The 26,245-nt window shown below is 31.5% G+C and overlaps 4 protein-coding genes across 4 annotated transcripts; 1 reads left to right on the top strand and 3 right to left on the bottom strand.

The window, feature by feature from the left end:
• The first annotated feature begins 6,004 nt into the window (after positions 1-6,004).
• Positions 6,005-10,125, top strand: LOC111305038 (ethylene response sensor 1-like). Its single transcript, XM_022902202.2, has 6 exons — positions 6,005-6,188; positions 6,978-7,907; positions 8,149-8,517; positions 8,670-8,936; positions 9,264-9,391; positions 9,604-10,125. Exons 2-6 carry the CDS (start codon positions 7,002-7,004, stop codon positions 9,842-9,844), a joined length of 1,911 nt encoding a protein of 636 aa, XP_022757937.1. The 5' UTR covers positions 6,005-6,188; positions 6,978-7,001; the 3' UTR covers positions 9,845-10,125.
• Positions 10,126-10,358: 233 nt separating this feature from the next.
• Positions 10,359-12,817, bottom strand: LOC111305039 (large ribosomal subunit protein eL19y). The gene is made up of 5 exons (XM_022902203.2): positions 12,571-12,817; positions 11,630-11,752; positions 10,990-11,303; positions 10,667-10,725; positions 10,359-10,577 (listed from the first exon to the last, which is right to left on the bottom strand). The coding sequence occupies exons 1-5, from the start codon at positions 12,680-12,682 to the stop codon at positions 10,553-10,555; spliced, it is 633 nt and encodes a 210-aa protein (XP_022757938.1). The 5' UTR covers positions 12,683-12,817; the 3' UTR covers positions 10,359-10,552.
• A 3,242-nt stretch (positions 12,818-16,059) lies between these two features.
• Positions 16,060-17,528, bottom strand: LOC111305040 (ethylene-responsive transcription factor ERF071-like). The gene is made up of 2 exons (XM_022902204.2): positions 17,178-17,528; positions 16,060-17,073 (listed from the first exon to the last, which is right to left on the bottom strand). The coding sequence occupies exons 1-2, from the start codon at positions 17,365-17,367 to the stop codon at positions 16,301-16,303; spliced, it is 963 nt and encodes a 320-aa protein (XP_022757939.2). The 5' UTR covers positions 17,368-17,528; the 3' UTR covers positions 16,060-16,300.
• A 4,002-nt stretch (positions 17,529-21,530) lies between these two features.
• LOC111306050 (ethylene-responsive transcription factor ERF071-like) lies at positions 21,531-22,857 on the bottom strand. Its single transcript, XM_022903952.2, has 2 exons — positions 22,515-22,857; positions 21,531-22,427 (listed from the first exon to the last, which is right to left on the bottom strand). The coding sequence occupies exons 1-2, from the start codon at positions 22,696-22,698 to the stop codon at positions 21,652-21,654; spliced, it is 960 nt and encodes a 319-aa protein (XP_022759687.2). The 5' UTR covers positions 22,699-22,857; the 3' UTR covers positions 21,531-21,651.
• Positions 22,858-26,245: the final 3,388 nt, after the last annotated feature.

The following is a 26,245-nucleotide window of genomic DNA, read 5'->3' on the forward strand; positions in this document are numbered from 1 at the left end:
ATAGAAGCGTTTAACTTGCTCATAATGGTCTTTTACCTTGTCTAGAAAGTTTACTAGGTGCTGTCCATATTCTCCTATAGGATTGACTTCTTGTCTTAATGCTTTTACCTTTTCAACCATCTTTCATGCCTTTTTTACTGCCTTACAAACTTAACTGGTTACATGCTCTATGTACTGTTACCTCCCTAAACTTTCTACTTTCTATATCATACGAGCTTCTCTTTCTGAATCACATGTGAAGATCCAATCTTTTTTCCTTCTATGCCACTCATCTGTCATTACTGAAATATGGTTCTTGTGATCTTGTAGTTGTAGCTCCAACCCTCAGATTATTCAATGAAGTGATTCTTTCTCATTTAATACTTCAAAGTACTTTCTTTTTTCTTTTGCAAGCATGGTTTTCAACCTTTCCTTTTCTTTTTGGTATTCCACCAATCTTGCTGAGGTTGTAGAGTATAACCCCTTCCAATTTTGGCATTCTTGAAAAATTTTAGTGGTCTTCTCTTACTTTTTTTAAGCTTTGCCTTTCTGTTGGTTTATTTCTTCTTGGAGCTTATCCACTTCATGTTGCTGACTAAGGTAAGACTTAGTGACTTTTTTAGTTTTGAATTGGATTCGTAACCTCTTATTTTTTTGGTGTAGATCTTTCAAATCACTATTAGTCACATCTCGTTCTTTTATGATTTTTTTTAATCTGCTCTCTTATATCTCTGCTTCATACTTTAGTTGTCCCACATTCTCATGAAGTCTCAAATTTTCTCTTTTTATTTTCTTTTTCAGCTTCTAATTCTTTCTTCACAAGTTCAACTTCTGATAATTATACTTTTGTTAAAAGATTAGCTTATTAGTGTGAGCTATCATCAAGATAGAGTACTATATCTCTGGGTCATATTACTTTTTAAATCTGATAATCAGGAGTGACTTTGTCGATGAGAGGCCCTAATCTCATTCTTCGTGTTTTCTTTCATGCTTGGATTAACTGTTTCAAGGTTCTTGGTGAATTTAGTTCTTCATAAATGAACTCCACTTAGGCTAAGCCATGAGTGGCAGGAACAAAACGTTTTACACCAAATTGCCTAAGCACCATCAACGGAGCGTAACTTACAATATCCTATAATCCTAACAATGGTATCCACAGTTCATTTTTACCACGATACAACAAAGGCACTCGAGGCATCCAATGTGCCATCCATTCAATTTCATCATCGATAATTCTTCGTAAAAAAAGACTCACTCTTTCTTAATCTTCAATATTGGCCATTGACTCTTGCAGAACTCTTCAATTGATGCTTTGTTTCATAGATACGACTTTGAAAATATACTCTTCCCTCGTTTAAAATTACTTTTAACCCACACATATAATAGCGGTGCACATCCTATGAACCGTCTCTTTTCATTTCATCAATAGAAATTCAATGATCGAATGGTTTCTGTTAAGATTGTTGGTGCTGGATTAATTGCTTGGGTTTCAATTTGCTCGAAAAAATTCACCACAGTTATCTCAATGTAACCCAAAGTCTTTGGAAAGATTACAATGCCATACAATGATAAAACAAACACATCCATGCCTTTATCATCATTTAAATGCTCCTGAATGAAGTTTAAAAAAAAGTCTCAACTAATGTCGAGATGTTCACCTTTAGGCTTCGCAAAGGAATTAATGATTTCCACTTTAACCCCCATAAGCTTGGCCAACTTTTTGCGATAACTTGATTTTGGCTTTCAGGTGAATACTTTATCTAGACACTGTAATTTTATCCTGAGCAAAATAGAATACTCTTCAATAGTTGACATCAAATCTTCCCGATTAAAAGTGAAGCATCTATAGGATGGATCTCAAAATTGTATAGCTGCCTTGACCAGCTGTTTATCGATCATTATTGAAATGAGAGATGCAATATGTCCGTACTTTTTACAAAAGTTTTATTTTCTTTCTTCATTTAATTTTTTCAGATAGTAGCTAAATCTTTTAAATTATTCTGTGTGAGATCCAAATGTACTTTTTTGGGTAACTTTGACACATAGCCTATAGGCAAGCAATCTTTATTATTTTGTTGGGCTTTTTTTAACCAAACATATACTTCATTACACGGCTCACATAGGACACTAACTGAAGATGAGCAAATCTGAAGTTTTACGGGATCCATGAAAACTTTTTAGGAAGAAATATATCTTAGAGTAAATATCTCGATACAGAACTGTATGATATGATTTATGTAAAAAAACAAAATTGAGTTAGTGTGAGGATGAGGTTGAAAAAAAAAATTTTTGAGATTTTTTTTGTTTTGTTTTGTATTACACACAACTTTTATTCTTAGGTATTTTCTATAAGAAGGTAGATGAGGCTGTACCTAAGGTTGGTTTCCTAGGCTTATTACATGTTGGGTTTGGATTGACACGTGTCTAAAGATTCTCAAATTATTTCTCACTGTCATCCATGCTGGACTAGTAAAGGACTTCGATCCTCATCTATTACAAGCTATGAACGAAAATGATTCAATTTGAGTGAAAGTATTTCGTTTGTCATTACGAAAGTTATCATTTCACAAGGGCATAGGTACTTTACTTCCTCTTATATGGGATAAAGCTCGGGTATAGAGCTAATGCATGAGATGCAGTATATCATTATGTGTGTAAATGTATCCTAATTTATTGAGAGTAATATATAAAATAAAGTATAAAAAAAAACATAGTAAAAGAAATGTCTGTAAACTTTTTTTTTTGTTTTTGATTTGTTTTTTTTGTTATTTTTTTTGTTGAAAATGAAAAATAAAAATCTAAGAAATCAATTAGGACTGTTTAAATCAAAATTTTAGGATAACACGTAGTTAATTTTGGCCTTACTCTTAAAAACAAATATCTCCTAAGTGGAGTCGTCAAGCTGTTGTAACGATTTTGTGTCCATCCGACGAATTTGAAAATGAAATAAAAAATAACAGAGTCGCCACCAATCTTTTTTGGCTAGGTGCGATTGGCCACCTATTAAAATATATCCTTTTAATAAAGTTTTAAAATTAATTAAAATTTATTAAAAAGATAATTTTACGGTCTGCGAAACAGTTTGGGTTCGGGAGTCGGTTACGCGTGGGAAAGGATTAGCACCCCCACAGCGCCCGTAAAAATCGGTACCAATTAACTACGTGTTATCTTTTGATTTTGATAAAAATAATCTAATTTTCAGTATTTAAAAATAATTTTTCTTGATTTTTTTATTAGAAAAAAATTTTTATTCTTGAGAAAAATAAATTAAAACTTTTTTATTGAAATAATTTTTAAAATGTTCCAGTACGTTAGTAATATTAGAAGAATTTTTTCTCATCTAGAGATTTATTAGACATTGCTTCTTGGAATACCTAAGAATCTCATCATCAGAGGCTCGAATTTACTTTTCGTAAAAAAATGTCATGTATGTAATGCAAAATGTTACCATGTTTATGCACACATTTTATTCTTCTTTGTTAGAAATTTTATTAATTATTTTATTAATATTTATTTTTAATTAAAATTTTGAAGAAAAAGGAATTTAATTTTATTGAAGATTTTCTATAAATATTTTAATACGCTGGTAATATTTTATAAAAAATCTTCTCACCTAGGGATTTCTTAAAGCATCTCTACTCGAAATACTTTTAGAATTCCATCATCGGATAAAATTTCTTTTCTTCTCATTTTTATTACTTATATTTTTTAATTTATTAATCAATTTTTATTTATTACTTAAAAAAATTTTATTGTATTGAAAATTTTTTCTATAAATACTCCAATACACTGGTAGTATTTTAAAAAAATATTATCACCTAGAGAGTTCATAGGTATCACTACTCAGAATACCTTTGAATCTCATCGTTGGATAAAATTTTCTTTTCTTATTTTTTTATCAATTTTATATTATTAATTAATATTATAAAACAATAAAATTTTATTTTGGTAAATTTAAACATTTTTACATACATAAATACCAATAATAATAATTAAAATAACAAAAATAATATATATAAAAAAATCTTTAAAAAAATTTTTGTTTACCTGAACCGGACCGATTCGGTCGGTTCGGCACCAACGGTTCAGTCTGGGTCGATTTAGCGGTTCGGACGCGATCCGGTTCTGATGGATCGATCAGGGTCAAAAGGGAGAACGGATCGTCGGATCGGTTGCACGAATCCCAGATCAGGTTAAAGTCGAGGAGCGAATCCTCAGGTCTTAAAACGACGTTGTTTTGGGCATTATTGAAACGACGTCGTTTTGGGTTTAATCTTCTTTATAAAAGTAAAAAAAAAAAATTTCATTCATTATTTTCCTTTAGCAAAAAAAAAATCTTTTTTTTTACTCAGCCAAAAAAAGAAAAAAATTGTCGATCGGTCGCACCTCCGTCGTTGCCGTTGTCGTTTGTCGATCACCGGTCATCGTCGGCGGTGGTCGAAAAATTCCACAATCTCTCAAAAGCTTCTTTTTTTCGTTTTCGTTCCAGATCCGACTTTATTTTCTCCAAAAACAGCCCTGATAAGCGTAGATCGAGGCTCAAACTTTTGATTTTTTTAACTAAAATTGATTTTTTTTTGTAGGTAGCTTCTCCAGCACTGGGTTCCCCTTTCCAGGGGACTGTTTCTACCTTTTTTTGTTTCTGTAAAATGGCTTTTTTTTTTTACAGAAAGTTCTTTTTTTTTGAAAATTTTTTTCTTTGCCTTTTTTTCAATTCCCTCATCCATTTTTTCGCAGATTGCAAACTCTATTTATAGGGCTTGTTGGGATTCAAATCCCAGGTTTTTAGGGATTCAAGTATCATTTTTTCAACTGACGTGATAAGCTGATATTCACGTATTGGTTAGTGTCAGTGGCTGTCGGTGGTGATTTTGAATTTTAGGGAGAGTGCATTTAATACATTCATGCTTAGTTAACTTGAACGGATAAGGAAGAAGAAGAAAAAAAAAAGAAAGAAAGAAAGAAGAAAGAAAAAATAGAAAAAAAATAGAAAACGAAAAAAGAAGAAAAAAATAAATAATAATAATAATAATAATAATAATAATAATTAAAATAATTTAAAAAAATGGTGTTTACAATTTTAACCAAAATTTTTATAATTATTTATTGTTTTGCAATTCAATTAAATAAATTCCATTCATGTAAAATACTAGTGTAAGATTCAATCATGCAAAATGCATAGATATAAGCCCTAAAATAGCGTACCATAATTTTATTTTATTTTTAAAATTAGGTTCAATTAAAGATATAATTGATCGAGTTTGAATTGATATAGTATTAAATTCGAATTTGAGGTTGATTCGAAATATGAACTCAAAATTTGACACAAGTTTGACTCAAGATAAAAATCATATTACTCAAGTTCGAATTCAATATATTTTATTAATTAAAATAAAAAAATATATTTAAATATAAAAATTTGATTAAATTCATAAGATACTCGAACCGAGTATAAAAATATTCGAACTTAACTCGATCGAAAAATCAAATTACTTGAACTTAAGCTCGAATACTCGAATTCAAATTTTATTCAAATCAAATCTAAATAATTTGTAAATACTAATGTACCATTCATGTCTCTAAATCCAACTTCTTTTTTTACCAAATTAGATAAGAATGTAATATAAATATATAACCAATAATCCCCCGCCCACTTATCTTATATAAAGATCAACTTTTTTAAGAATCAATTGTGCATTGATTCTAATGATATCTGTATTAATTAGATTTTTAATGATTAGGGGATTTTGGTTTGGAGTTAAGATTAAAGATAAAATAATGAATTAAAACAAATCAGCCCCTTCGAGATTCAATCCAATATGGACGACTCATCATCGAAATGAACTCACACGTGAGAGCAGGATCTTAAAAGTAAATAAAATACTGAAAAGAAAATCCAAGTCAGTTTCTGCACGTGCAAAACCTCCCATTGAATTCGTGTGTCGCCTTCTCTTATCCGTGAAGCCTTTTGTTTTGCCTTCCTCCACTTTACTCATATTTCCGCCTCCCTGCCCTTTTCATTTTTACGGTTGCTTCTTTCTCAGCTGCAATTTTAACAACTCAACTTCAATCGAAGAAGCTCAAGAGGAAAAGGGAGAGCTCTCTTTCCCTCTCTTTCGTAAAATGGACGCCTTGGATCACGCGTCTGACTTCTGCAACTAATTTTTGGCCGTCCATCCTCCTCTTCTCTCTTCACTAGCCTTGCCTTGGTAATCCATTTACATTTCTATTATTTTTCTTCTTATTTTTCTTAATCTATATTTCTCTGTACATTAAATCTTTGAGATTTAAATTTTTTTATTTAAGATAAATTATGTTTTGATTATAATAAGTCCTAGCTAATGAGTTCCATGCTAAATTGTTTTATGCTTCTTCTTTCTTTTTCTTTTTCTTTTTCTTGTTCTTGTTCTTGTTCTTGTTCTTGTTCTTGTTCTTTTCTTTTTTTCTGCGTGGTTTGAGTGGTTTCTGTTTCTTAAGCTGTGTTTCGTTCGAGGGAAAATATTTTCATGGAAAATATAATATTTTTCTCCAGAAAGATAAGTTTCATTTCTTATCATTAATTTAGCGATTTGATTACTGATTAGCTATGTCAACTTTTAGAAACACTTTTAAGAACAAATTCTCTTCGAAGAGGCAAATGTTCAGTTGTTCCCTGGCTTTATATTTTCTTTCTTCCTTTTTTTTTTTTGTGAATGTATAAAGATGGAGAAGATGACGGAGAATATTTGTAGACAAAAGTATATCATTTTCATACTATTAATAATAAGAAAAAAGTCGTAATAGGATTTTATACTAATGTTTTTATAGGAAAATAAAAAAGTTCTAATGGAATCTCATCAGATCATCGGTTTTTTCTACTAATGTGGCTCAATATTCTGTCAAATGTGGATATACATAAATTTGGAAAAACATCCTAATGGATATCTGTGACCCGAAGAAGTTTCACATTTTACTTTATTGAATTGGAAGTTATAACCCGTTTTCTTGATTTTTGTCAGATTTAGCGCGGTTGTTGTCACATAATGGAGACTTGTGATTGTATTGACTCGCAATGGCCAGCTGAAGAATTGCTGGTTAAGTATCAGTATATATCAGATGTTTTAATCGCCCTTGCTTATTTCTCAATTCCCCTAGAGCTTATTTATTTTGTTCAAAAATCTGCATTCTTCCCGTACCGATGGGTGCTTATGCAATTTGGTGCTTTTATCATTCTTTGTGGAGCGACACACTTTATAAACTTATGGACATTCACTATGCATTCTAAAGCTGTTGCTGTGGTCATGACCATTGCGAAGGTTGCATGTGCTATTGTATCATGTGCAACTGCTTTGATGCTTGTACACATTATTCCTGACCTGTTGAGTGTTAAAACTCGGGAATTATTTCTGAGGAACAAAGCCGAAGAGCTTGACAGGGAAATGGGCCTCATTCTCACTCAAGAAGAAACTGGAAGGCATGTAAGGATGTTAACTCATGAAATCAGAAGCACACTTGACAGGCATACAATATTGAAGACTACCCTTGTTGAGTTGGGTAGGACCTTGGGCCTGGAGGAATGTGCCTTGTGGATGCCATCAAGGACTGGTATTAATCTGCAACTTTCCCATACTCTAAACTACAAAATACAAGTTGGATCTACTGTGCCAATAAATCTTCCTTTGGTCAACGAAGTCTTCAATAGTGCTCGAGCAGTGCGTATACCCTATACCTGCCCGCTAGCCAGGATCAGACCTCTAGTGGGAAGATATGTGCCACCAGAGGTTGTTGCTGTTCGGGTACCTCTTTTACATCTCTCAAATTTCCAAATTAACGACTGGCCTGATCTCTCTGCAAAAAGCTATGCTATCATGGTTCTTATTCTCCCCACTAACAGTGCCAGAAAATGGCGAGACCATGAATTGGAACTTGTCGAAGTTGTGGCAGACCAGGTCATCTTATGATTCATGCGCTTTCTTTCATTGGCTGCTTCTATGATGTCTTAATGATATGCTTACCTTAAGTTTTAATTATGTACTTGGCTATAAGGTTTTGAATTTACTTTTGAAAAGCTATAATGACCGGACTTGATCTTCTTCCTCCTTAGTGTAGTTGGAAAATATTATTTACTAATTAAGAGACTTTGATTTTTAACATGACTCAAGCGCTGAGCTCATGGTAATATTTATACAGGTTGCTGTTGCTCTTTCTCATGCCGCTATTCTGGAGGAATCCATGCGGGCCCGTGATCAGCTCATGGAACAAAATGTTGATTTAGACTTGGCTCGTCGAGAGGCTGAGAAGGCAATTCATGCACGGAATGATTTCCTTGCTGTAATGAACCATGAGATGCGCACACCAATGCATGCAATTATTGCATTGTGCTCACTTCTTTTAGAGACTGATCTAACTCCAGAACAAAGAGTTATGATTGAGACAGTGCTAAAGAGTAGCAACCTTTTGGCAACACTAATCAATGATGTTCTGGATCTTTCTAGACTTGAAGATGGCAGCTTAGAATTAGATGTTGGAATGTTCGATCTTCATGGAATCTTCAAAGAGGTAGCTAATTGTGATTTTGTGCTTTTTTATCATACAAATGGAAATAATTTAGCCTTTGCAGTTCAATTTTGGTATAATGTTGATTTTTTATAATTTTAGGTCATTAATCTGATAAAGCCCATTGCATAATGTTGATATTTTTATAATTTTAGGTCATTAATCTGATAAAGCCCATTGCATCTGTAAAGAAGCTATCTATGACTATGATCCTGGCACCTGATTTGCCAATGTATGCTGTTGGGGATGAGAAACGGCTTATGCAAACTATTTTAAATGTCGCGGGTAATGCTGTGAAGTTCACAAAGGAGGGTTATGTTTCAATTATAGCTACTGTTGCAAAACCAGAGTCTTTAAGAGACTGGCAACCTCCAGAATTTTACCCAGTGTCAAGTCAAGGCCACTTCTACTTACGAGTGCAGGTTCTTGACTGTTTCATTTATTTCATTGTGGTATACATCTATTTAAGTTTTGCAATATGATGTTGAAGGCTTCTCCTGGCAATTTAAAGATGACTGTAGTTTTTAATTTTGAAGGCATCTCCTGATTGTCTATTGGGTATCTAATGCTTTAATTTCACATTCAAATTATGCTATTTAGGATTTCCAATTGAAGGCATCTCCTAGTGTTTGTTTATGATGTACAATCCAATGAATTACCATCCATGCATTCTTGTTATGGAGATTATCTGGAGCTTTACTAGCTATCATATGATGTCCTTGTTGATTTCCTACTATCTAATCTGGCAGGTTAAGGATTCTGGTTGTGGTGTTCTCCCACAAGATATACCGATTCTTTTTACCAAATTTGCACAGCCACGTAGTGGATCCGGTCGAAATAATGGAGGTGCTGGACTTGGACTTGCTATTTGTAAAAGGTAAAACTAGAAATTCTGAATTCCTTCGCACAGAAAATATTTGGTCTTTACCCTTATAATCGAACCATTCACAGTAGCAATCAAAATAATGTTTGCCAACTTGCTATAAGACTATTCATCATGTACTCTCAAACTTTTGAAAGTATTGATTAACTAGCTACCACATTCAGCCGAATCTAGATGGCTTATACCTTGTTCAAATGTTGAATTAGGTTTGTAAATCTGATGGGAGGCCATATATGGATGGAGAGCGAGGGCCTTGGAAAAGGTAGCACAGCAACATTCCTCATTAAACTCGGGATCTGTAACAATCCTAGTGATTCATCTGTCCATCAGGTTTCATCCCACGTTAGAGCTTATCATGGAAGTGCAGATCTGACTGGACAAAAACCAATATTAAAAGATAACGATCGTGGTGCTTCATCCAATGCACGATACCAAAGAAGTCTTTAGATGATAGTGGGAGCAAATGTTGCAATGAAAAAGAAAGGCAACTTATGTTAAGTCGAATTGTGTAATAATTTTCCATTTTTGTATTGTTCAAGGATAAAGGTACAGAGTGCCACTCGAATCTGAAGCTTGAAGATGATCTATTGTGATAGAGTTAAATGAAGGTAGAAAGTTAAACGAGATAGGATTTAGAAGTGGCATTTTCCTTTATGTGCTTCTATTTGGTCATTCACGTAATATGAATTTCAAAAGCTAATATGTATCGTTAAGAATCCTTTTTCTTCCCTGCCAGTGAGAACAGATTTATTGTGCAACGCTGCACATTTGCTGGATCAAATGATACGCTCGCATCAAGTCTGGATTCACCGTAAAACCAAAGTATCCAGAATCGCAATAAAATTCTTAACACTTTTTACCTACATTCCACATCTTAATTTCATGATTGGTTCCAAAAGGGCGCGCAGCAAACATTTCACATAAGTTATAAAACTGGGTGATTTAGAAATCAATGAAACCATAGAGAAAATAAAATTGTCATAATATAATTAAAACAAGATACAAACCAGTAAATTGAGAACAAAATCATGAAACCTTAATCCAACAAAAAGAACAAGTTCATATTAACCAAAAACAGCAAACTGGCTCGACAAAATAAGTTGGGCATACTAATATCTAAAGTTACGGTTGATCAGTAATCTTCGGTCGGGAATCTTACTTCTTGGACTTCTTAGAAACCCTGAATAGATCCAACAAAGGCAAGAGGAAATTATATCATTAAACAATGATCCTATAGCAAAGGAAATATGATCTCAAAGTCGTACTTACTCAGCTGATTGAGTAGCAGCTGCAGGTGGAGCTGCAGCCGGCTTATCTACTCCGGGTCCCTAAGGAGATTAGGGAAAAAAATAACTTGAGAAGGAAAAATTGACCCATAAATAATATAAGCAATCTAGTCAATGTCATTGATAATAACATATGGACAACCCATGATGACAAAAAATTACGAATTATACAAAGGATCACAGAATTTCAAGGCAATAAACATCATCTATAGTTTACACTAAAAAATCACTACGAAAAAAAGAAACAGGTAAAACAATGTCATTATGCCGCACACCAGAAGCACCACATGGTACAAACGTTCTTACCTGGGCCAAACGCTCCTCTCTCCTTGCAATTTTTCTTTCCCTGCTTGCTTTATTCTTAGCCCTCTTAGCTTCAAACTGGTCAGACAACGTCTTCTCTCTGGCCTTCTCAGCCTTAGATTTGTGGATGCTCTCCATGAGAACTCTCTTGTTCTTAAACACGTTACCTTTGACTTTCATGTACATGTCATGGTACATGTGCTTGTCAATCTTCTTTGATTCCCTATACTTGCGAAGCAAGCGTCTGAGAACACGCATCCTTCTCATCCACAAGACCTTCGTAGGCAACCTTGCCTCCCTTGTACCCTTGCGCTTACCTAAAATCAGCATGGCATTAAAGACCCAGCTAATCATTACATACATATTTTTCCCAACATGCATCACAATTTTCTGATGGCTAACAAATGATTCCATACAAGATAAAGAATCTCATCGATACTTCATTTCATCACTCTTAGTATATTTTGGACATCCTACCTCCAAAAACAAGATGAGTAATCAAGATTGAAGAATATAATCTGATTAAACATGGTACTTAATCTGTGAGCATGTAACAAAGTTATTCAACCTACCTACTTTGCATCTATAAATAACATCAAGTCCAGTAAATCTCACAATCATAAAGTACATTAAGAAAACATACCATATCCAGAGTGGCGTCCCTTTCTCTTGGCTTCCTTCATGCGACGTGCACGAGATCGAGAGTGAATCTTGGTTGGCTTCCTGATGATAAAACCATCTTTAACCAGCTTCCTTATGTTCTGGCCTGCAATTCCCAATTCAAATATGAAACATGATGATAATCAAGTAATAAAAGAATAAATTTTGTGCTAAGCTGAAAACAAAATAAACTAAAATAAAATGAATGGGTCTATAGAATATTCTCTTATGAACAACAGATCACATCAACTTGAACTTGCTATTAATTGTTCAGAATTTACATCTAGGGAAACATGAAGAATTTTCTTTATATATATCAGTGGAGCAAACAAGAAACTAACCCTGTGTTCACTTAAAGTAAATTATTCATTTGGCAAAATGATAAAAAATAGACATCTTCCGTAGCACTCCGTAAATTGGAAAAAGCCATACTAATTTGAAATCTTGAATTCCTCAAGCGGGAAAACTCAAGCAAATTGATGTAGTATTCATTACACGTTTTAGTTAAAAACATTATCTCTTCTTTTTTCCCAACATATAAACAAATAAATAATAGCATAATTACAAATTGAATTGTAAATATGCTAAAGCTCATCAAAGCCAACTATAAAAAAAACCGTTAATGTTATAAATCACTAAAAAGAACAAGAGAAAAAAAAAGAGCTTTAAGTGAAATACAGCAGCTAGTATTGATTCACTTCCAAAAAAATAAATAAATAAATGAAACTTCAGCGTCTCAGCTTTCAATTTTCTAGCAGATGCTTAAACCTCGTTAAAATAAATGCTCTGGGTTTCATTTCCACCAATTTATTTGGCAACAAACGATGCAAAATCAAGTCCAAATTATACCTAAACTTAAAACTGATGATTACGGAAACGATAAAAGTTAAGGCAGTGATTAAAAAAGAGAAGAGGAAAACATACGGGAATTGGCCATGGAGATCTCGTTGGCTTCATTTGGATCAAGCCAAACCTTTCCCTTTCCACACTTTAGAACGCTCGCTGAGAGCCGTTTCTGGAGCTTAAGCGAAACCATCTCGCCCTCTTTCTATCTTTTGTGTGCAGCTAAATGCCGTTAATCGGAGAAGGATACGAACGCAGTGATAGCGGCAATTTTATGGGACCGCACTAACCCTAGGATTTGGAGGTGCTTTGGATCGGGTTGTAATTCGGGTATTTGAAATGTTGGCAGTGAATGATTTATACACGTGTCCTTGGTTTATACGTTTATGGGCCAGAGAGCCCAAACAATTTTTTCATGGGCCATTGAAGTTTAAGAAAGAAGGCTTTAGGTTAGCCTTAGCTATGTCCAAAACATAAAAACCAAAAAGAATTTCAAGTCCAAAAAGGGCAATTTTTTTTGGGTTAAATAGAACTTAACAAAATCACCCAATTACAAAGGTTAATTTAAAAATGACTTGAATTTGCAAATATAAACTTACTAGTTGCTTTCACGTTAACCTATATTATTGTCATTAAACCACCTCTTGAATTTGGAAAAGAGTGATGAAGTGGGTCTGAATCTGAAATAGGCTAAGTAAAGTGATATCAACGAAAACTATAATTTATTCACCCATTTTGTAAGTATTCTTTTTAAAGAAAAGAAATTACATGAGTGAAAGTAAGGTTGGTTTTATGAAGAGTAAAAAACATAAATACACTAATTTAAAAATATTTTTTTTGGTATAGTTTTATTTTAAATTTTTATTATCAATTCTCACTGAATTTGAGTTAGTGTGACTTGATCATGTTTGATTTCAGGACGTATGATGCCCGTCTTTTGCATACGAAATGACTAGCTTCGCTGACAAAAATAGTACTAGCACTAAACCCACTGTAACGACGTAATCCATCATCTTGGGCTTTAGGTTCTATACTCAGTAAAGATGTAATCCTTCATATTGGGCTTTAGGTTCCTCCATTAAGAAATTTGGGCCTTGTTTGTTGAGATTGTAACTCAACGGGCTATTTCAGTTGACTAACCAAATAATATTCTTTCTCTGAGCTTAGGCAGAACTGAGATGGCCCGGATCGTTATCCAACTACTTTGCGGACGTTAACAAAGAAGCAAAAAAATATAAATTTATACTTGCACGCTTAATAAAGGTGAGACGTAAGCGAGACGGTGGTTTTTCTAACGAGATTGGAGTTCGATTTTTAGTTGTTATAATTTTTTCTTATTCAATTTTTTTTTTATTTTAGTTTCTGATGAAAAAAAGTCAGACTATTGTTACTTAGAAAAGAACAAACTATGAAAAGATATTAGTAATCATCGAATATTTTATGATTTCTTTTGTTATTAATCAAAAACAAATTGCCGCAAAGATGGAAAATAGAAAAAAAAATGAAAAAAGAAAAAGAAGGAATAATCTTTTCCCGATCCCTCAAGGGGACTTTTTCCTCAACTCAAAATCCTGGTCCAAAGGCAAAGAATTTTCTTATAATATAGAAAATGGAGCAGAGCCTTCACTTTCACAATCACATAAAATTTGTGGAAAAAACTAATGCGTCTCTTCGTGGATAAATTAAACACACACACACATATATATATATATATATATATATAATATCTTATTTATTTTTATTAAATATAAATTATAATTATAATTATAAATTTTATAAACAATAATATCAAATAATAGAAATAATAATATTTTAAAAATAAATAATATATATAATTATATATATGAATACTAAATATATAAATACTAATATATAATAATTAATAATAGATATAATAATAAGATATAACAATAAAATAAATAAAATATAACAAATAAAATAAATAAATTATGAATTTAAAAATAGAATAATATAAAAATAAAAATGAATATTAATAACATTAATAACAAATAATATAAATTAATAATTATTGATAATAATTGATAATAACTTGTAATTTGATTAATTTATAATAATTTGAATAGTTATATAATTTAGATTGTTAATTGGTTTAGTAGTGAAATTTGATAAAATTGCCTTAAACTAAACAAAATATTTGTCTTAGTTCTGATCAAATATTCTTTTGTATCAAAAATCAAGAATGAAAATGCGAATATAATCAAATAATAAAATTTTTTTTTTTGCCAAGGAGAAGATGTAGGTTCGATTCACGCTATCCACCCAAAGCAATTTATCTAAGATAAGAGGATAAAATATTCGTTATAATTGACTATAATTGTAACATAATACACCTTCTAAAAAAAAATGATTACAATTACTACTGCTTATAGCAATGATTTTATGTCAACCAAGATTGCATATTAACATTTCATAAAAGTTAAATTATGCAATTAATCGTTATATTTAGACAATTTAAAATTTAATCGTTATAATATAATTCATATATGTTGAATTATTTTATTGTGACAGTTTATTAATATCAATCAATTTGATAAATAATATGTAACTTGCACATAAATATGTTGATGCGGGGGTTCATCAAATGTGCATTAATCATTCGTAGTGACATTTTACAAAAAAGCATGTGTAAAATATAATAATTGTTATTATTTGGATTTAATTGATAAATTATTATTGTAAAAATATATGATTTATATAATTATACTATAGGGACAATTTGAAAATTTCTCTGAATACAAATATTAATAGCATAATTTAACCTTTGGTAATAAAGAAAAATACTACATACTGACATATTCAAGCAGCTAATACACAATGGAATTTAGAATAATATTTTATTATTTAAATAAAAAAGGGTGAACAGTGAAGCTGGATCAGCGTTAGGCAAGCCACGCGGTTATTCGGACTCTGAACGTAACGCCGAGTGCCAGTGACGTACTTGTAGTACTAGTACATGTTTTGGCAATGAATTTTGTTGGGAATGGGGTAGTACATGCGCGTTTGTGTACTACAACTTGAACAACTAGGCAATCTAGGAAAGGGTGGGAGGAAATAGAAGAGAAGAAGAAGATGAAAACGTACAAGTCTCCAAAGCTCAATCTATGGGCGCCAACCAAATCGTGAGTCACCAATGGAAACTAGAGAAGTAGACATGATAATGACATTATTCTTCAGACAAAGATTGTACGCTGAAAACTGTAACCGCAAAACCACCAGCGCCGCAGCGTGGATAACACGACTACCTGTCCGGCTGTCTCTTTCCCTACCAACATCTCTGGCTTTTAGCCCAACTCACCCACCCACGTTCCATTCCATTCTCAGTTTGCCCTTTTGACATTTGGGACCCACCTCATTTCCGGCGTTCTAAAAATTCTCCCTCATCTTCTGTTTTGACCTTTTAAAAGAAGGCCCAACAGTTAAAACTAATCAAATGAAATAGTAAATGAAAGGAAATTTTATTTTAAATGTATTTATTTATATTATGCGAAGAAAATTTAGACGATTTACACCATCCAGAATGGCTCCCAGAATATCGATGACGTGAAAACAAGCAAGAAAAACATTCAAGTACAATCTTATTTCATAATTTTAAACACAAAGAAACAAATTTGAGAAATATATGGAAGTTCATCTAGTCCTAACTTACAAAATAAAAACTACACATACAATCATTAAGGTGAAAGAAAGAGTAAGAAATAATGACCCAAAGCCATCAATTCCCACCCGATTTACACCACCAAAAGATCAGCCTAAGTTAAAAGTAAAAATAAAAAAGGGCAAACGGACGCCGTCACATAGCCGTTGATGTCACAGGAACAGCAACGCCATCATCATCATCAAAGCTCCAAAGTTCACCAACAACGCTCTCCTGCGGAGCTACGGCATTCTGAGTTGTTGATTGCCCATCCAGATAAGGAATCTGATAGAATTTCATGTAATTCTCGTATGCCATCAGCTCCTCAGACAGTTTCTGCACTTCGTTCTTTTCTTCTTGAACTTCCACTGCGACCTTATTCACTGGCTCTTCGCGTTTCTCTTCTTCTGCCTTTACTGGAATGTAACAAAAATTGATATTCTGATCACCAGAGCAGGCCCCTTCTGAACCAGGCCCTGAATTTTCCTCACCAGATATAACAATCGGGTCAGTTGCATAACCGCCAATTCCATTCGAAGCATAATTAAATCCACAATTACTGAGATTATTGTTCCGAGGCTGTTGATAAAAAGAAACATTTGAATTGGCGCTGGGATCCCAGGCAGCAGTTGAGTTATGGTTATTGTTAATTTGATGGTTGTTGAAGTGGTTGTTAAGATTATATTGGGTGGAGAAAGCGTCATCTTCGTTGGGGAAATTAACTTTGGCTTTCTTGCCCCGGATTTTGCGAGCTTCTCTGTCATAAGCGCGGGCGGCTTCCTCTGCAGTGTTGAAAGTGCCAAGCCAAACACGAACTCCTTTTCTGGGGTCGCGAATCTCTGCTGCCCATTTGCCCCAGGGCCGTTGCCTTATCCCTCTGTACAGGTTTTTTCTCTGCCTCTTCGCTTTCTTCTCCACCTGATCATCACCTGTTCCAAATCAAAGTTCAACAATCAGAAACCAGAAGTAAATGAAAGTTTAAAAGGGCAAATGAAAAACAAACGGGTTAAAGTAGGAAAGGAAATAGTAGTACCCAAGGACAAGGACGGTAAACATTGGGGCCTTTTGAAGTGGGAAAGTGAGTCATCATGGTCGGGTTGGCTCAGATCAGAGTTAAAGCCATTGGTTTTAACGAAAGGGGAGTTGGGCCAGATGTCAGAAGCCGTAACGCGGCGGACACGATTGCGGGGGATGAAATCAGAGATGATAGCACCGCCACACATTTCTTGAAAGCAAATGTAAGGAAGGGAACTATATATCTGACCAGGGCTATGATTGCCTTGCTAGCTTAAAAGCAGTAATTAATATGTCAAAAAAATAAAGGGTTTTAAGGAAGTTTTGAAGGAATAAAAAAGAAGGGTTTAAGGAATTGTTGAATAAAAGTGAAGAGAGAAGAGGAGAGGCTGGGGTTTAAGTAGTTGGTGGAAAACAGAGGATAGTGCGTGACAGTCGATATAAGTCGGGGATTGGAGCTTTCCTGAATTTACCTGCTTTTTTTCCTTCGGCGATAATAATTTAATAATTTTTTATGACGTTTTATTTTATTGTAATTTATATTTATTAAATTTAAAAATAATTAAATAAAAGTTGAATTTTCAGATTTAATTATAATAAAATAAAAATTTATAAACTTCTTTTTCATTTTTATGTAAAAAATTTATTAATTTTTTATTTATCCGTTCCAAAAGGTATTATTTTCTAAGTTTTATTGACGTCACCCGGTGTTGCATGAGAAACACTTTGTTTTTTTAGTTCTTTTAAAACAATTTTATATAAAGTGAGATAGAGCCTAAGAGTTAAGTTTTTTTTTTTTTTTTGAAAAAGGTAGAGTTGAGTTAAACATATATCAATAATGTCCAATATATTGTATCTAAATTTAATTTAGTTGATTTATATTTTTTTTAAAAAAAATAACATCAAATGGATTTGGATTTTAAATTTTAAAATTTTTTATTTTCAAATTACAATTTTTTTGAAAAAATAATCTAATATATTATTTTTTATAAATGTGGCAAAATATGTAAAATGGAGAATTTAAATCTTGGATTTTGAATATTTAAGGGGATTGTTTCTTAATATTCTAATCAAAGAAAATCAGGTCAATTGATCAATTTTGATCTCATTTGTTATATTTGTGCCATATTTTTCTTATTTTAATATTAAATTTAGGGTTTTATTAACGAGTTTCCTTAAGTATTTTTTTAAGTTAGTTTTTTTTTTTTTCAGATTAAAATTTGTTAACATATTATTTGTAGTAATAATTTTATATTATATGCAATATTTGATAACTTTATCTATAATTTTCAAGGCATTAAGTAAAAATATTACTTTCTCTACTAATCTTAAAGAATGCCCTTAAATCTTCCAAGATAAAAGTTGGAAAGCAATAAATATTAGTAAATCTTGATCTCATTTAAAAATGAAGGGATGAAATTCTTTTTGCTCTTTAAATTTTATAAATTTCTCCAGGGCATTTTTTTTGTATAATTAATTGTATTAAGCCACAAAGATTAAAGCTATATTAAAAGGAATGGTGAAAGTAGCAATTGCTTGGAGTTGGAGGTTTGTTTCTAGAAGAAAATTTTCCACATATAATTCGAGACAGGCAATCGAACAGCAAAAAAGCAGGTTAAGACTGGAGTGAACTCCAAGTTTGGTTCGTTAAAGATAAGGCTTAGTTGAGTAGATAAAGATAGAGCTCTTGTCAATGATTTAAGCAAGTGGTCGCGGAATCAATAATGCACATGGAGCTGCATAAGCTAAATTTCTCATCAAAATAGAAAATTAAAGTAAAGATTTTTTTTTTTCACCAGTCTTTCCTATCCTGTTTACTTTTTAAATTTAATTAGAAGAGTTACCTATTCCTTCAAGAACCCACATATACAAACCGTTGCTTTCAAAAACATAAAAGAAAGAAATGAGCCTTCTCAAGGATTAAACTCCCACTTATTATTGTTTTCTTTGATATTTATTTAATTAAATTGGACTATATTAAAAGTTAAAAATTAGATATATAGCTATAAATTAAATGAAAGTTTATGGTTATGGACCTCTTCTTTTGGTTTAAATTAGGTATTTATGTAATATTTCATCAATAAATAATCATTACTATATTCTTGAAGATTAATTATAATATTTCATCGATGGTTAGATATAGTTATTCTTGATGAATAAATACAACTTTTTTTTTATGTACAAACATAACTTTTAATAATCTATATTTTAATTTATGAAAGCCGACTAAAATATATTATCACCACTATTAAATACTGAGTCCACTTATTTTCTTAAAAAAATTATTCTTAGCTAACTTGAAATAATAAAATTCACTAATATTCTAAAGTATCAACATCGATTAAATATTCCAATGTACATTCGAATGTACGGGCAAAATTAGTACATTTGGAAAAGATTACTGGGTTCACCAGTTAAATATCAAGGGCAATGACAATTAATCTTGACAATAACAAAATGGAAAGCATAAACTAATAGGAGTAGTAAACAATATTTCACCCATGAATAATCACTTGTCGTCGTCAATGCTGTACTGATAACTAACAAGCAGATAAAAATGGAAAACCGCTAAGCACATCGGATCATGCCTTAAGTCGGTGGGCAAGTCGACGATAGTTGACTCGCTGGTCACGTATGCCAGGTGATGTTGGCTCTCAATTTTGGACCGCTGATACGAATGATTGTCAAATTTATAATTCCTTTATCCCAAATTAATTTATTGTATAATTCTCATTATAGATTGGAAATATATAACGGAATAATCAAGTTTTGATTAAAAAAATTTAACTTACTAATTAGTCACATATTCATTTTGAGTATGAATACATTGCCCAGCCCTAATAAAAATGTCAAATAGTTTAAATTCAAAATTAAATTCGATGGATGATAATGTATTTAAACTCAATTGGATGAGAAAATTGTATATTTATTTATGGAAATAATGTAATATTTATTTCAAAACTATATATAATGAAATAAATTTTTAATACTTAACTGCCAGCTATAAATTATTGCATAAAGAATTAAATATTAATGTCGTCTATATATATATATATATATAAATATATAAAATAAATTAATTTAAATTTAATTCAAATGATTTACTTATCTTAAAAAATGGATTCCAATCATTCCCAACACTTGGGACTTTTTCTTTTTCAATTCTCTCTAATTATTTATCTCTTTTGTATCAAATATATATAACTTATTATATATAGTTTATTAGTATGAGATCTATAATTATGTTTAGATTTGAGTTTGACAAGTTATATGAGTCTTTATTTAATTTTCTTATTTAGAAAATAAAGTTGAGAAAAGTCGAATTCAAATAGAGTTGCCTGGCTGGTTTACATACCTAGTAAAAGTGCATGAAGATGTTCATATGTAAAAGGGTTAAAAAAAAAATTTTAGTATTAAGAGAATGAGTAACTCGTGTAGGTAGAAATCACGTTGGTACGCATAGATAGGAAGGGAAAAAATGAAAAGAGAATTATTTTTTACAAGATTGAAAATACTTGTTGACGAGCTAGCTCGCAACATTTTCACATTTAAATGTAGAAATTAACTCAAAATAATTATACCATGTGAACAAGGACGATTAATGTTGTACAATATATATATGATCGCTGAATATTGATTTTTTTTTTTTGTACATAGGATACCAAAATTTAAGGAAAATTAAAAAAAAAAATTGTAAATGCCAAAGACCGAACCTCAACTTTAATGGAATCTACTTTAAAAAAAATATTATTCATCACTTCATCCAATCATATTTCTTCTCTTTGTTCTTAGTGCTTACAGTATTACATACACAGTTACAGTTGGAATCATGGCTATCAGCCGTCCCTTGTTGGCTACCTTCTTGCTTCTTTGTTCACTGCTTGTCATTGCTTCTGCAAATGACCATAGTTATATATGCCAATAGCTATCAGCCGTCTCTAAATCATGTCATTTATTTTAAATAAGTCTTATTCGAATAAATTATTCTTTTTATTTGTATTTAATTTCAAACAAAAAAAAATTCATGTTAAAACTTTATTTATATCCAAATTAAAAGGTTAAAATTTTATTTTAATAGAAATTAAAAATTAAAAATCTATTTGGATGTTAAAAAAATATAAAAATTTATTTAAATAAAGTAATAAAATTTAAGAAATTTTTTGTTATTTTAATCAATAAAAAATAACCCAGCAAGCAGGGAAGCATGGCCGTATTGAGCCCAACTTGACGGCTGATTTTGGCAACAAATGATTAAAATAATTTCATAAAATAAAAGAGTAAAATGAAGGAAATTTTTTTTACCAATAAAGTAAAGGAGTTTAATGAGTAGTGGTATAAACTGCAAACAATAGTGTATCATAATTTAACAAAATAAACATCATAAAAAAAGCGACAAATAAATAAATAATCATCAATTACAACCCTTTTTTACATAAAGATTGAAAAGTTCAATAAAATAAAAGAAAACAAGGAAAAAGAGAATAAGAAACGCATTACATAGCCGTTGAAGTAACAGGAACAAGAACACCACTTTCATCCAAGCTCCAAAACTCGCCGACAACACTCTCCTGCGGAACAGCAACAATTTGTGTCATTGATTGCCCATCCAAATATGGAATCTGATAAAACTTCATGTAATTCTCATAAGCCATCAGTTCCTCAGACAACTTCTGTACTTGGTTTTCTTCTTGAACTTGCACCACAGCCCTGTTCAGTATCACGTCTCGCTTATCTTTTTCTTCTTCTTCAACCTTTACTGGGCCGTAGAAACGACCATTGTTGACATTTGGATCACAAGAGTATGCCTCTTCTGAACCTGACACTGAATTTTTCTCTCCAGATATAACAATTGGGTCAGTAGCATATCCGCCAATCTGGTTCAGGTCATAACCAAATCCGTAGTTATCTAAATTGTTCTTGCAGGGCTGTGGATAAACTGATAGGTTTGAATTGGGGTTGGGATTCCAAGTAGCCACTGAGTTATGGTTATTAATTTGGTGATTGTCAAAATGATCCAGGTTATATTGGACGGAGAAGGCGTCATCTTCATTGGGGAAATTAACTTTAGCCTTTTTACCCCGGATTTTGCGAGCCTCTCTGTCATAAGCTCGGGCTGCTTCTTCAGCAGTGTTGAAAGTGCCGAGCCAAACACGAACACCTTTCCTGGGGTCACGAATCTCTGCTGCCCATTTGCCCCAGGGGCGTTGCCTTATGCCCCTGTAAAGATTTTTTCTCTGCCTCTTTGGTTTCTTCTCCACTTGCTCTTCACCTGTTAACAAATTCCACAGTTAGAACACAAAAGAAAATGAAAGAAGAAAAAGACTGAAAAGATACACGGGCAGAAGGAGAACGGAACCTAAGGAAGGTTCGGGTTGTGATCTTTTGAAGTGGGAGAGCGAGTCATTATGGCCAAGTTGACATAGCTCGGACTTAAAACCGTTGGTTTGAGATAAAAGTGAGTTAGGCCAGAGGTCAGAGGCGGTGACACTGCTGCCACGGTTGCAGAGGATGAAATCAGCAGTGATGTCGCCGCCACACATTTCTTAATAGAAGCTAATTAAGAAACTATTGCTAACGGTATTTGAGCTACAAATGTAATAATGAAGCAGATGTCAAAAGAAACAAGGGTTTAAGGGTTTTGAAAAAACAAAAGAATGGTTTGATATAAAAAGAAATTGACAAGTGAAGAATGAAAGGAGAGGAAAAGAGCATGGGTTTAAGTAGTGAGTGAGAGGCAAAGAAAGGCGGCGAGCGACAGTAAATGCAAGTTGGGAATTGGAACTTTCGTCTGAGTTGCCTGCTTGATTTACAGTAAATTTTAATTTATCTCCTTTATATGAATTATCATTAAGAGGATATTTCCTTTTTTTCGGCTGGCACGTTCCCGGTCTAACGTCGCTTGGCCGGCAAGTCTAAAGAATTCGCTTTGATTTTTGATTGGAACAAGTATAAAACGAGGGAACTAAGATTGGAAATTATTGGAAGGCTGGAATGGTATTATGACTTTTACTACGAGTTGCAATTATGCAAACATAAAGAAATGGAAGTTTGATTAAATTTAATAACCAAAATTAATCCTCGAAACTGTAGGCTTTTGGTGAGAAATCAAGTAGTAACTTTTATAATCTTTACCAAGCCAGCTTAAAGTGATGGCCATCTTTCAAAAGATTTGAGAAGATTATCTTGCACTTGCTCTGACCAAGCAAACTACACTAGAGCCCATTGAATACTTTGTGTACTGTTCAAGTTGGACGAATCATTCATGTGCAAAATTTTACAAACTTATATGAATTAGGAAGAACCTTTTTGTTGTTTGTTTTTTCACCATGAATATATCATGTTTTGTCTTATAAGCAAAACCAACAAGAAAAATGAAAAAAATAAAAGAGAGAAAGTTTTCATTGATTATTAAAATAGTCACTTTCAAGAGAATGTGGCGGAATACAAGAAATTTCAATTTAGGAAGATGATAATATTTTTTTTCCATCAAAATAAGGGTTGAAAAATATTTATATACACACCAGTAAATTAAATATTCAACTGTAATAAATGACATTTTTTTTTTTGCCAAGAATAAATGACTTACTTCAACTCTTAATTGATAGAAGAAAACAAAACGAATTTGAAGGTTTCTTCTTTCACTTGTTTATTTTTTATCTTTTTCAGATTTATTAATAGGACAGTCATTTTCATCTTGAACCTATTCGAAGTTACAAAATTTTCCTTTAAGAAAGTGTGTGGAAGGCACCGACGGAAAACTCTATTTTGATCTCTATATCTTAATTATTGAATGAGGCATAAAAATAAACAGTGCAACTGCAATATCTTTAATCATTGAAAATTTTGGATATATGCATCGAAAATTAGTCAAATTAATTTATTAAATAATATTTGAAAAATTACATTTAATAAAATTAAATTTAAATAATCTTACATTTATAATTCCATCTTTTATTCTTGTATTACTATTTTTGTGTAAAATTTTTTAAATAAATGAGGAAACTCAAACCATTGTAGTAATTTAATAAATAAAGTAGTAGTATACAGTTAATACACAAGTGGCAATTAATAAAAAAAAAATTAGGTAGGCAGTGAAGTCAATTAATTTGGCAAAGATTGGTTAGTCCACTAATTGAAGATCAAAGCGAGGAAGGTCGATCTTGAAATAACAATAAAGAATGCTTAAACAAATAGCTAATTCAAATTTCATAACCATTAGACCAAGTAGTTGATGGAAAGGTAAACCCATAAGAACATTGTTAATCAAATTCGTGGGCGTAAGAATCATAGTTGACTGCGGGGCATGTCAGCTTGCTGACGGTGGCTTTTCGAATTTTGGATGACTAATCTGAATCATAGCTTTACATTCTCTCTTCAATTTGTAAAAATTACGTTCTCTTCTAATATCTTTTTTTTTTTCTATTTCACTTTTCAAATTTTACCTAAATTATTATTAGTTACCCAAATTAAAGATTATAATTATTAATCTTAAGTATTCAACTTAAAATTAATCGATAACTATTAGATAATATTTTATTAAATAGGATTATCACGTGATGAATTTAATTTGATATAAGATAGAAAGAACGTATGTATACATAAATTCAACTAGATAAAAAATCATAAAAAATTTAAGATTTAACATATGTATAATATTATCATTTTTTTTTATATATAAAATGCCACAATTTAAGGATACGAAAAATGTTAAGATTTAAATTTTAAAATTATTAGGTATCATCTTTTAAAAATAATTATATGAATCAATTTATCTATACTTCGAATTTAGTGATAATATCTACTTTAACAATTAATTAAGTCATCCTAGTGTCAATAGTAATAATTATTATATTAAAAAAAAGTATAATGGAGTGAAACCAAATCTAAGGTGAAATGAATTTGAAGTTTTTCGACTTCCACTTTAACCCATTTAAATTTTTATTCTAATAAGCTAAGATGAATATTATAAGTAGAAGGTTTGGAGGTACATATATATATATTTTCGAAACGGAAAAAAAAAATTAAGAGTGAAGTTTTCTCTTTTAACAATATTTAAGCTTGTGCTATGACCCACTTTTTATTTTTTAAATTTTACTTTCAGATAGAGTTATAATAATCATAGTACATAGCTAAGTTGTTTATTTGCTATATCTTTTAAACTCTCAAATGAATAAAAAAGAGACTTGTTTTATCAACTCTACTCCCCATCCGTATTTGTTTCCTTTATTATCTTTAAGAAAATTAATCTTAATTTTGAGTTTGTATAAAGAATGAGAAAGATTAATCTCTTGCTATGTATGTACTCCAAAATCAACCTAATGTTTTGCACAGTTTTAAAGATTAGAAATGACAATGAGTTAGGTGATAGATTTTTATTCGTTTCGAATTCCACTCAACTTTATATCTATAAAGTTTAAACTTAATTTAAAGCGAAAATTTTTTTATTTTTTTATACTTGAATCCGAATTCGATTTGATTTGAAATTAATAAAATATTATTTATAAATATAAATTTTTTTAATATAAATATAAAATTAAATAAATATATAAAATATATATAAATAAAAAATTAAATAATTAATTAAAAAATAATTATATATATCAGGATAAATTTACCTAAAATCTGATCTCATTTTTTTTTATTATTATCGAATCTAACTTGACCCAATACTCAATTTAAAAAAAAATCATATAAAATCGAATTAGATCAGAACTATCGGAAAGGAATTGAGTTACCAATCCTGCTAAGATTGCTACGCAGAACCCGACAAAAAAAAGTAAAAAATTTAGTAAAAAGGCGAAAAGAGACATTTGTTGAAATTGGGGCCAACTTAAATATTTTGGGCTCAATTGGGTCATAATTAGTTAGAAATATAGCCATTTAGCTGTAACCCAATGGGTTCTTTGGTAGGCTTCATTACCGAGCCCACGTTGTCATGTTGACAAAAAGAAAAGTGATGCATCTATATATGCTATATATAAAATCCCTGATTGAATGAGTTGATTCTAATTTTCCTGTCTTTTAATTCATCTAATTATAGAGCTCAGGGCATACGAGGATTAGTAAAATCCATTAATCTAACCAATT

Source organism: Durio zibethinus, chromosome 21, assembly GCF_047325235.1.
Source record: "Durio zibethinus cultivar Kanyao isolate XHJ-2024 chromosome 21, ASM4732523v1, whole genome shotgun sequence".
Lineage (NCBI taxonomy): Eukaryota > Viridiplantae > Streptophyta > Magnoliopsida > Malvales > Malvaceae > Durio > Durio zibethinus.